Genomic DNA, 12,921 nt, shown 5'->3' with positions numbered 1-12,921 from the left:
GGCCTGATACTACCAGACTGCCGCCTCCCAGAAGGAAATGGCCTAACCAAAGTACTTTTCTTCCTGCTCAATTTTCCAAAGAAGTTTATCAGGTTTTTTTTTTTTAATTTTTATTTTTGCTTTTACTTTATTTTACTTTACAATACTGTATTGGTTTTTGCCATACATTGACATGAATCCACCACGGATGTATATGAGTTCCCAAACATGAACCCCCCTCCCACCTCCCACCCCATATCATCTCTCTGGATCATCCCCATGCACTAGCCCCAAGCATCCTGTATCCTGCATCGAACATAGACTGGTGATTCATTTCTTACATGATAGTATACATGTTTCAATGCCATTCTCCCAAATCATCCCACCCTCTCCCTCTCCCTCAGAGTCCATTTTCACAGAACTAGAACAAATAATTTCAAGATTTGTATGGAAATACAGAAGTTTATCAGTTTTAAAAGTCTTGTTTTCTATATTCCATGAGTGGGTGGTTACGGTATAGCATCCATGAATGGGAAAATTCCATTCTAGAATGTCCCCTTACTATAGACCTTACTTAATTCAGCCGAGCTAAAAATGTCCCAGACTCTGTCATGGAAACAAGTTGGAAAATTCTCATTGCTAAATTTATCTGGCCCCATAACACTATTTAGCAGGCTAGAACAAAATGGTATTAGACTATTAGCAATAAGAAACTTCTTCCAAAAGTGATGTCACACCCTGTTCACCCATCTTCATCCTATTCAACCCAGAGGCAAATCGGGCAAGATCCTGAATGCCTAAGTTAGGCCAAGTGAGCCAGAAACTTAATGTGAATCCAAGCCAAGAGACCAGCTTGGAACAACAGTGATGCCCTGATCTTTGTGAAATGCAACCCTCAGAAAGATTTTTATCTTCAAGAGATAGAATTTCCTAACTTAGCAGCATGGAAACACTCAATTTATCAAAAAACAAAACTTTTTTAAAAGCACTTATTCAGCAACTTTAACTAGCCAAACGGTAGAAATAACTCAGGAAACAGACCCCCAAAACTCCTTGACATGACTTTTTTTTAATCTAACCCTGTTTGTCTGTTCATCTTGACTACCTATTCTTTTCTAATACATAAAACATCTGCATTAGATGAAAGAGAGATGGGTACACCTACGCAATGAGAAATTTCAGCCTCAAAACCTGACAGCAATAGAGAGGAAAGAAACTGACCCAAGCATATATAAGAGCTAAACAACAGAGTTACCTGGAGCATTTGCATGAGAATATATATTGTACCTTTATTATATAGCCCATTGTAATAATGGTGGCTCATGAGTCATTAAAAAAATGTACAGTGCATTTTGGAGAGATTTCTATTACAATTAAATAATGAAAGTACTGGCTTTTTGAAGGGATAAGTTACAGTTATCTGGCAAATTAACTCTTATGTCTCTACCTCATACCTAGAAAAGATCAGGAAAATGACTTGTTAATATGTATTTCGGCTGCTTTGTCAAATCCTGAAAATCTCATCATATTCCTTTGTAATTATCCCAGCATAACTCTTATACAATCATTTGGAAAGTTTAATATGCCAAAAATGACTTCTTGTGTTTTTCTTAGTTTTTGTGAACTGTACCTAACAATGTCGGTTACTATAGAAGGACTTTCCTTAGCTACATCGATTTTCAATTGAGAATGAATTGAGAGATATCATAATTAAAACAACATTTGAAGATTATAGGAATTTCCACATTAGGTCAGATTTATGATCCACTGAGGCACTGTTTCTTGCCAGTAGTGACTTTTTCAATTTTCATGATGTCAATATTTGTCTCAGTTCTGCAATAGTAGGCCATAACAAATGCCTCAATTTGGATAATTGTCCAGCACTTTCTAGTCACAAGAAAATGCTTTCACCAATAGGTTCTTGAAGTAATTGCAGTAATATATAGTAATCACAGTGATAAATTCTCAAATGGTCAGTATAGAGTTAACCTTTATTGATTGATGGTACAGTCTTAAATGGGTGTCATACTACAAATTATCATGTTACATTCTTCTCATTAGTATACCAGAACCATTTCTTTATTGTCGCCTTAGAAAATTACTGCTTCCTTTGTTCTCGGTGGGGGGAGAAAAAAGGATGTATGCTTATCTGATACAGGATGGTTATCTTTCTTAAACAAATAAACTTGAGTAATGTAACAATTCTAACTTTAGATTTTATATCTAGATCCCAGTGGTAAGATATAAAAAATACTTTTTTTCTTTCTGACTTTAGTTATTAATGCTTAGTTTGGTCTTTAAGTTTTAGCAGAAATACTATTTTCACTCTTACTAATATAATGTGCTTAATTCCTATCATTAATGGAGGAAATTTTTTTGCTATTAAGTGATATTCACCCAGGGTCTTAGCACTTTCAAAGTTAAAGTTAAAATTAGATTTTTCTAATGTAAGTTTTGGGGATTAAAGTCTGGTATATTCATTTAAATAGTGATGTTTGTTTTTAAGATTCATAATTTCAAAATTCTTCTCTCTTTATATGATATAATTTTAATGTATACATTGTATATTCTCACTTTAATAATATAAATACTGTGCATTCTATACATTTTAAAGCAGGAGACTGAATAGTTTTTTAGTTACAGTATTTACTAAAGAATATTGAACACTAAAAGCATGGTTATTGAAATTTATTTTTCCCTAAAATTATTTTAAGAGAAAATAACTTTTAAGTATAACTAGGTTTTTAGATTATTTTTATTTTAAAATAACATATTTATGTCATTTAGAACTTTTTAAAGTAAAACATAGCCATATTTATTTTTAAATGAAAAATAGACATTTAGCCACTGACTGGTGAGAATGTTGAAATAGTAACATATACAAATAACCTGCCTTTCCCTACCTCTCCTTGTTTTAGTCATGGATTAGAAAAGGAAAGCATGCTTTCTAAGTATCAGGTGATCTTTAAAACCATATAGCTCTAACCTATAAAGTTACCTTTTCCTTTTAAAGTCTCTCATTTCAAAATTAAAACCATAGATTTTTTTTGTGGTGTTTGTAAATAGCTTGAATTAAAAAGAATAGAATGGAATTCTTAAAAAGTCTAGTTTGAAACTGTGAAATTTTATAATCTTGATTGGAAATGTCACATCTGTCTCTTTGCCATGATGTTTCTGCTTCCTGTCCTTCATCTGTCCCTGGTTAAAGAGCTCTGCTCACCCTTCACCCCAACAGAAACCCCCTCTAATGTATTCTTTGATTATCCAGCTGAAAAGAGCCCCTTCATTCTCCAGTGCCTGCCCCCAGCCCCTTTAGGTGTATTATTCACATAAAGGGCAGTGTGAAATATGATCTGTGTGAAGAATGATCTGGGTTGGGGCATTTCACCTTCCTGAAGGACCAGAGAGATCCAGGAAGAGTCCCGGGCACTTGTTGCTGCTGCTGCTGCTAAGTCACTTCAGTCGTGTCCGACTCTGTGCGACCCCATAGACAGCAGCCCACCAGGCTCCCCCGTCCCTGGGATTCTCCAGGCAAGAACACTGGAATGGGTTGCCATTTCCTTCTCCAATGCATGAAAGTGGAAGGTGAAAGTGAAGTCTCTCAGTCGCGACCCCATGGACTGCAGCCCACCAGGCTCCTCCGTCCATGGATTTTCCAGGCACTTGCTAACATAGCTCAAATAATAGTAATGGTTATTATTATTTTTGAAATTATTATTATTCACATGGCTCATGGTCAGTGCTACATTGTCTTATCTTCCCAGTTAAGCTGCACACTGTTGTAAATAGGGTGGGGACTACATTTCACAGCTCATGACTGTCAAAGGCAACAGCAGAATAGTGGACATTTCTGGATTTCACATCAGAAGATCTGTGTTTGAGTCTCATCTTTGTCACATTGATCTTCTGATCTGTTTCTTCAGAAAATGGAAACACATTCACTACTTATTTGCTGCTCCACTGCCTTCTTAAAATTCTTTTACTCTACACAGCAGACATAAAAATCCATAAATTGTTTAGAAAATATGATTTTAAAAAACTGTTACCAAATGTAACAGTTCCTGCACTCAAGGCAGGAACAAGAAAATGGCCAGTTCTCATGAAGCCCCTTCCACCCAACTTGCCAAACATACACCCCCTGTACTGCCTGTTGGTGAAACTATGTCTATATATTTACTTTATTCGTCCTAAAATTTCTGCTCTGAGGTGTTGAGAGTTGTTGTTCCAAACTTCTGGGATTCTGTTAATTGGCCTTCAATTTTTATAAACATAATCACCCTTTCTGGTCATGTCTTGTTCCTAAGTGATCCTATGTGGAAACTCAGGGTGATAGACCCAGGAAACAGAATGCAGTGAATCTTAGAAAACTTACCTTGTTTTTCCTTTTTTTAAACTAATAGTCAAACCAGCCATCTCAGATATAGCTTGGATAACTTGCTTGTTTCTGTTCCTTTACCCTGCGGCACTTTGACAGTCTACTTTTCCACCCTCTTAGGATCTATTCTTTTTTTAATCTTTTAATGATAATGTTGTGATTAATGTTATTAATATTATTTTACTTTCAAACTGTATAAATACCCTAAGTTCCTTGGGGATAGTCCCTTTTTAGTTGTAAAATCCCATACATGTATTAGACAGCTTAGTCATCATTTAGAAATGATTTGAATTTTCCCATTACTAGATTTTTCCTTCAACCTAAAAATATTTTTTTCAATAATCACTAACCTAAAACTGTAAAAGAAAGAACAACAGAACAGTTTGTAAATGGATATAGAAATATGACTTGGCATTATTTGCTGTTGTTGTCAGAAATACCTGGCCTCCTGTAATATATTATTGCTCGTCTGTTCACAATTGGATACTTCAGGCCCTTGGGGTCGGTAAGTACCCAGATAATTGCTAAGCCGGAGGAAATGGAGCTTTTCATCATGCTCAATTTAAGAGCTGGAGCATTTTGAAGGGCTCTAAATAACGTTGCATCTTCTCCCTAGCTTGAAGGAGACGTTGAGCGTCTGGTAGAATGAGGGAAGAAACAAGACTGGAGTCTTACCAAATCCCAAACATCAAGACTTTTACAGAATGCCCGTCGCTGTCCTTCAGCTGCTGGGAACGTGTCCCCGTCAATTGCGCTGTCACTCCTGGATGTCGGAGGCCTGCGTTTCCCTCACATTCCTACCCATCATTTGACAAATCACTCCTGTCCTCTTCTTAGATTCCCTGCTGTAAAGAAGAAATTTATGGCAGAGCTCAAAGAATTACGGCACAAAGAGCAGAGCCCATATATTGTTCAAAGCATCATCAGCTTGATAATGGGGATGAAGTTCTTTCGAATTAAGATGTATCCAGTGGAGGACTTTGAGGCCTCTCTCCAGTTTATGCAGGTACTGTCTTGGGCGGGAACTTGTGCATCTTCCCTCCAAAGAGTGACTGACCTGAAAGGTGAGAACCTGTTCGCTAAAGTCCTCCTATTTTTTTCTCAATAATTCATGTGCTAATTTGCTTAAGAGTGTCCAACTCCCTGTAACCCTTTGGACTGCAGCCCACCAAGCTCCTCTATCTATGGGGTTTTTGGGACAAGAATACTGGAGTGGGTTGCCATTTCCTCCTCCAGGGGATATTCCCCAACCAGGGATTGAACCCATGTCTCTTGTGTTTCCTGCATTCCCGGCAAGGGGGTTTCATAACCTAGTAATAGAATTTCAGGCATATAATTTCATTTTTAAACTCATATCATCTTTGGAGTAGGTGTACAGTGGAATTTTATTTGTAGATTTTTTTTTTCTTTTTTTCACTCATTGGTAGCATATTCTGTTAATAAAATATGGCTTTATTTTTTACTTTTTAAGATCAATAGCATTGAGTTGGCAGTGTTAACGTTTCTAGGCATCAGAACTTTAAGTAATGAAATCTTTTTTATACTTACTGTAAAAATCAACTAAACCATATAGGTTTAGGTGTCCATGACACAGTGTTCACCATTTTGTACTAAAGAATTATTGCTAATAAGGATTTCCCAGAGTGTACAACTGTATTAGATTTCATAAAACTTTAGTATCTGAAGGATTTTTTTTTCTAATGGTGCTGTGAATTATATTTAGTGGGAATCTTAATAAAGAATTTCAATACCAGGGTTATGAGTGGAGGTTGGTCCACTTCATATCTGCTAGGATGGCTATAAGCAGAAAGACAAATGACAGCAAGTTACCTGTTGGTGAGGTTGTAGAGAAGTGGTAACCCTCATACATTGCTGGTGGGAATGTAAAATAGACAAGCAGCTTTTGAAAACAGTTTGGCAATTCCTCAAATATTTAAATCTAGAATCATCAATCATCAATCCAGTAATTCCAATTCTAGGTATATATCCTAGAGAAATGAAAATGTAAGCCCACACAAAATCTTGAATGTAAGTGTTCATAGAAGCATTATTCCTGATAGCCAATGTCCAGGAGAGGCAAACCCACAGAGACGGGAAATAGGTTAGTTGTGTTGGGCTGGAGGAGGTGACTGTGCTTAGGGCGGGCTGGGCTTCCGGCTCACGGGTGCAAAGTTTCCTTCTGTGATAATGAAAAGGTTCTACATTGATCATGGTGAAAGATTTACAATTGTGAATATACTAAAAGCTATCAAGTTATATACTTTATAAGAGTGAATTGCATGGTATGTGAACTGTATTCAATAAAGCTGTTTAAAAAAAGAAGAATATAGGCCCATATCAAACTTGTGGAATTCAAGCTTCAGACCTTACCAGTTTTGTGACCTTGGACAAGTCACAACCTAACTCCTCCCAGCTTCACTTACCTTTCCTGCAGAGTGGTAACAGTGACCCTCACTTTGGAAGGTGGTTCTGGACATTCTTGGACTCAGTAAATACTATTTTTTTCTCTCTCATGCTAATGATTCATGTATATGTGTACGTGCATCACAATTTGAGATGATATTTACGTATGTATGCAAAATAATATAGGAAAAGGACCATAATTCTGGGATCCATAATGCCCCATTCTGTATAGGGAAAACAGTCTCAAAGACTTTGCATGCCAGCAATGCCTGTCTTGGACTGAGGTCTTAGTATGATATTCATATACTGGGGACTTGAGTAACTGTTGCTGCTGATAGTCTCAATGTGGACTGAAAAAAAGTGGTAATAGTTGATACACATATTACATGTCATCAGAAGTACCTGTAGCCTTGGATTCTTCCATGAAAGCTACATCTGGAAAAGACCACAGTAAGTTACGACCCAAAAGGTCAGGAAGGGGAAGGGGGCTGGCAGAATTCTAAACAGGCCAACTCTTCTAATAAATTATTCCCCAGACAGCCAAAAGCACCCTTTGGGGTCAGGGGTCCACAGACAAAGACCTCCTTGCTGGAGGAATGCTTCCAAAGGTTTCCTTGTCCCAGGTGGGAAAGGGAAGCATTCCAGACTTGCTCATGAAACTGTCTGAACAATAAACACCTAAAATGTCAAGGCTAACAAGTAAACATCTTTGTGGCCAGGGTTGTCAGGGCCTAAAACAAGTTGAATGTCTTCTGCGTCTCTCCCCATGTTTACATTCTCTGGGGATCTGTATTCGTGGGTTATTCAAGGACTCAGGGTCCCCCCACATAGTAGCTAGTCAATAACAATTTGTTGGAAATAAATGAATGAACCAACCAGTAAGTCAGGGGATGAACACCTGCTTACTGGTTATAGATGCTTTGTCCTTTCAGCATCATGATTTTGGGATAGAAATTAGGGGGGAGAGTGAGAAAACCAGCCCTGTAAAATGTCATTGGAGGCTATTGTGAACTTAAATATAAATGCTGGACTCCAGTGAGTTTTTAAAATTAGATTATGGTGTATGTGATGTTATTGAGTGTTACTGAATTAAGATCTGTTGACTTAAATTTGTTTACCTACAATTTTCTGTGCACATTTCAATCTTTCTCCCTCCCTTGACTCTCTGCTTCCCAGGAATGTGCACATTACTTTCTTGAGGTCAAAGACAAAGATATCAAACATGCCTTGGCTGGGCTGTTTGTTGAAATTCTTGTCCCAGTGGCTGCTGTAAGTTACATTTTCATTTTAAAGAATCTTTTCAAATTGGATTAGAGAATCAGCAATTTCATTAAATATAATATGAATATGCATCTCTGTTTCAGGCTGTTAAAAATGAAGTTAATGTTCCCTGCCTCAGAAACTTCGTTGAAAGCCTGTATGATACCACGCTGGAACTTTCTTCTCGAAAGAAGCATTCTTTGGTTAGTAACTATGAGAAAATTCAAAACACAAAACTGCAGTGACCCAAATTCCTAGGCTGAAGTCTGTTTGAGAGTCATAAGAGTTCCGCAGATGGGAGAATTACCTACAGCTCTCTCAAAAAGCGCTAAGTCATGTCCAACTCTTGTGATTCAATGAACTATAGCCTGTCAGGCTCCTCTGTCCATGGGATTCTCAGCGAGGCTGCATTTCAGCATTTGGAGCTGGTACCTAATATTAAACATTGATTGAATCATGGTAACTGGAGGGAATTAGACCATGTTACCTCAAGGACCCTACTAGTCCTAAAGATTCTGCTATTTATGTTCAAGGATTGGTTTAACTTAATTTTTATTTTAATTTGTACCTTTTCCAATCTGGAGGCTAAAGACGCTAACGAAAGTTTCTCTTCTCAAGCCCAAGGAACTTTCACTGGCTAATTCCCATCCTGATTTTCAGAATCAAAATGGAACCAGACAGGAAAGGGAGTTAGAACATGGAGAGTTGCCCATGGGAAAGATTCTCTGAAGGGTGAGAGAACAGTCTTGGGGAATGCTTTTGTGCTGAAAAGCAGCATAGAAGTTTTTTAAATTACATCACCCTTTTTCCTCCATTGTCCATCTCAATTGTCCTCAGAAACACTTGCAAAATGCCCACCTCTGCACAACACCTGTTGGGCCTGGGAGTGGTACAAAGTCTGGGGTGGTGAATAAAGCTCTAGTTTATGAAGTGGAAGGTGGTAGACCAGCTGTACCTGCGATGGTATAGAGGAAGCTGATTGCTTAGGTTGCTGATTTCTAGTATTGTTTATGTTAATCTTTAAAGTATGAACATTACCACCATTATCAGAGCAAGTACTCAGAGCTGCTTTGCTAGAAGTGGTGACAGATTTGTTCATTTGTCTACATTCTGTGGACTCTGTGACTGTATTTTGTGTTTAAATTACCAGCTGTAATTAGAGTTGTTCTCAATGATAGTGGTAGTTCAGCATCACTTTAAAACTAAGTTAATTAAAAAAAAAAAAGCAAGTTTATGGAATGTTAAGCACTGAATCTCACTGTGGCAATAGATTTTTGCTAATTCAAGTTAATGGATAAACCAGTTATATTTTTGTTTAAATCTTCACTAGCCCTTGTTTTCGGGGAGCCATTAAGGTATATACTATCTGGTTCAGCAAAATGGCAGAGAGTTCTGCATGTATACTGTAAAAACCACCCGCCAGCTTTTCTGTCTTCTCCAGTTGCTACGGGAAACCTGCCCAGTTAAGCAGGAAAACCACAGTAGCACCTCTGTTTATTCGGTTGTAAGCAAATTCCTCCTGCGGTTAAATTTGTCTTGGTGGAGTTTACCAGGGCAATAACATTTCTTTGAGGAATCTTCCTTAATTACAGGAAGATTGCATGCAAAAGAAAATATATACACCTACCTCTAAGACAGGGACAAACTAATAGATGTTTATGAGCAAAAGAAACAGAAACATTTTCAAAATCAGTGTGCCTTCCTCCTTTTTTTTTTCCAGAGGATTGAGAGTGATCTATGATTGTTTTATAAATTCATAAGGGAGGACTAAATCAGTGAATCAGATTTCTATTTATGATCCATGAAACTCAGTCTACTCTGTACATTGTTGTTTCTGTTTAGTCACTAAGTCACATCTAACTGCAACCCTATGGACTGAAGCCTGCCAGGCTCCTCTGTCCGTGGGAACTGTCAGGCAGAAATACTGGAGTGGTTGTCATTTCCTTCTCCAGGGGATCTTCCCGACCCAGGGATCAAACCCACCTCTCCTGCATTGGGAAGCAGATTCTTTACCACTGAGCCACTAGGGAAGACCAATCCTATACACAACTCCAGAGTATTCCATTTCCATCCTTCTCAGAAATACTTGCAAAATGCCCACCTCCTCGAGGCACCTGTTGGGCGTGAGTGTATTACAGAGCCTGGCCCATACGGCACACGGGGGAGCTAGACAGATGAACGGTGGTTTCAGAGAGCCTGTGTTACCTGAGTGGTTGCAATTACATCATCCTGTGGCCTCCTCTTCTCTCTCTTCAGGCCTTGTACCCACTGGTGACCTGTCTGCTCTGCGTCAGCCAGAAGCAGCTATTCCTGAACAGGTGGCACGTTTTCCTCAACAACTGCTTATCCAACCTTAAAGTGAGTATTTGTCAGCTCGAAAAACTCCCTTAGGAAAACATATTATGCGTCTGAGGCTGGTGTGAGCTCCTAAGAGTGACTCCTGAGGTTTGCGGGGGAAATGATCCTATACTATTGGAATAATGAAAAAAGTATTAATGAGCGTTTTCCTTTATAAATATAGTCCATTGTAGAAGGTGACTGGGGATAAGAGAAATCATGTCAAATTTGAGGGGGGAATCTTTTAAATTTTTTTCAAAATGTTTATTTTTTTATTGAAGTACAGTTGATTTACAGTGTTGTAAAATCTTGTAAGGATCACTCAAAAGGTAGAATTAAATGCCCCTTTGTATGCATCTATGTGTATGCAGCTGTGCTCAGTTGTGTCAACTCTGCGACCCCATGGACTGTAACCTGCCAGGCTCCTCTGTCCATGGAATTTCCCAGGCAAGAATACTGGAGGGGTCAGGATGGAGGGGACACATATATATCTATGGCCAATTCATATTGATATATGGCAAAAACTGTCACAATATTGTAAAGTAATTATCCTCCAATTAAATAAATTTAAAAAAAAGAATGCTAGAGCAGGTTACCATTTCCTTCTCTGGAGGATCTTCCTGACCCAGGGATCGAACCCACATCTCTTGCATCTCCTGCATTGGCAGACAGATTGTTTACAACTAGTGCCTCCTGAGAAGCCCATATGCATCTATGGTCAGGCTTTAAATGACTGAAAAAAGAGGAGGTCACACTTCCCTGACAGAAGCAGGTGAAATGATTTCAGAAGCTCACCCAAACCTCCTCCAGCCTCCCTCTGACTCATTCCAGGCTAGGAAAACATTAAGTTGGCCAAAAAGTTCGTTTGGAGTTTCTGTAAAATGTTGTGGAAAAATCTGAATGAACTTTTGGGTCAGCCCATTATTTGCGGAGGGGTTTGCAAGGGAGGATTGACCTACTAACAGAAAGCACTTATTTCCTGTCCCTGTTATTTGTGATTATTTGAAGGTATTCTATTCAAGCCACATGATATTCAGTTATTAATCCTAGGTGCTCACTGAACAATGGCTGTTCAGGTGCTGGGTGATGGGAGGAACCAAGGCATGGTCCCTGAAACCGAGGCATGCATGTTCAGTTGCCCAGTTATGTCTGACTTTTTGCAACCCCATGGACTATGTGCCCACCAGGCTCCTCTGTCCATGGGATTGTCCTGGGATTTCCCAGGGAAGAATACTGGAGTAGGTCTCTGTGCTCTCATCCAGGGGATCTCTTTGACCCAGGGATTGAACCGAAGTCTCCTGCATTAACTGGAGAAGGAAATGGCAGCCCATTCCAGTATTCTTGCTTGGAGAATCCCATGGATAGAGCCTGGTGGGCTACAGTCCATGAGGTCGCACAGAGTCAGACACAACAGAGCGATTTAGCAGCAGCAGCAGCAGCTCCTGAATTGGCAGGCAGATTCTTTACTACTGAGTCACCTGGGAAGACCCTGAAACTGAGGAACTTAGAGTTAAAACAGCAATAATGATTAGCTTTTAAATTGCCTTAAAACTTGAATATGGTGAACAGATTTTAAGTTTTAGTAACCTGTTGATAAAAGTCAACTAAGTGAACCCCATGTCTAATATAAGTGCAAATAGCACCTAATTATCATAACTGTTCTCCCTTGTGTCCAATGATATTGAATTCCTTTTATAATTGTAATGCTTCTTCAGAATTTTTAAAATATATTTAGTTATAAAATCCTGTATGTGCTTGTACATGCTGTCTTATCTTTTTTATTTTAAGACACTTTAATTTAATGAAGTGGTTAAGATTAATGATATTATTTTGGCATTTACCATCATGACACAGTAATCTGCATTGGAGCTGTTTGAAGCAGTAGCTAGGTACTGGCTCTGAAAGCTGATTGTGAAATCCAAGATTAGAATCATTTATTTTCTTCAAATTGGCAGGGAAATATAATAGCAGTGGATATAGAATTAAGCCTTTAAGAATTCTGGAAAACAAAGTGCTTTTCAGGATATCAACTATTATATAATGGCCACTTTCAGATGTTTTATTCAGGGAGTTATCCATCTGTCATATGCCTCTAACACACAGCTTAATGTCATTTTTTGTTGTTACTTCATCCACTTTTATGTTATTCAGTTATTCTAGTTAAACATGTTTTTTTCTTCTACATTTTACATAAAGAAAAAGGTCATTTTGTTCAAAAAAAAGAGAGAGACTTGATTAAGAATGTTCAGTTTTCTGTATTTTTTGTGCCAAATGTTTGTGATGAATTTTAGTTCGTGTCAAAATAGTGTTTTGCACTAACATTTGCTATTGTGGCCCAAAAGACCAACATTTTTTTGTGTCCAGAATTGCTTTTGAAATACAGAAGCATAATCTTACTTTGAACTTAATTGCTTTATATTTAAGTATAAAATCAGCCACTTAAAAAATTTTTTATTGAAGCATGGTTGTTATACAATGTTGTGTTAATTTCTACTGTACAGCAGAGTGAACCAGCTATACATATACATATATCCCCTCTTTTTTAGCTCTCCTTCCCATTTTGGTCA

The 12,921-nt window shown here is 38.1% G+C and overlaps 1 protein-coding gene across 2 annotated transcripts in view; it reads left to right on the top strand.

The window, feature by feature from the left end:
* Positions 1-12,921, top strand: part of FRY (FRY microtubule binding protein) — a 248,217-nt gene that overhangs the window by 93,878 nt on the left and 141,418 nt on the right. For both annotated transcript variants that reach the window (XM_068984472.1, XM_068984473.1), the window contains exons 8-11: positions 5,192-5,360; positions 7,934-8,026; positions 8,122-8,220; positions 10,274-10,375. In XM_068984472.1, coding sequence (XP_068840573.1) covers positions 5,192-5,360; positions 7,934-8,026; positions 8,122-8,220; positions 10,274-10,375 — 463 coding nt within the window. The remainder of the gene's footprint in view (positions 1-5,191; positions 5,361-7,933; positions 8,027-8,121; positions 8,221-10,273; positions 10,376-12,921) is intronic.

The sequence above is a fragment of the Capricornis sumatraensis genome, chromosome 12, assembly GCF_032405125.1.
Source record: "Capricornis sumatraensis isolate serow.1 chromosome 12, serow.2, whole genome shotgun sequence".
Classification (NCBI taxonomy): Eukaryota; Metazoa; Chordata; class Mammalia; order Artiodactyla; family Bovidae; genus Capricornis; species Capricornis sumatraensis.
Note: the sequence above shows the minus strand (reverse complement) of the source record. Positions and strands in the feature narration are given on the sequence as shown.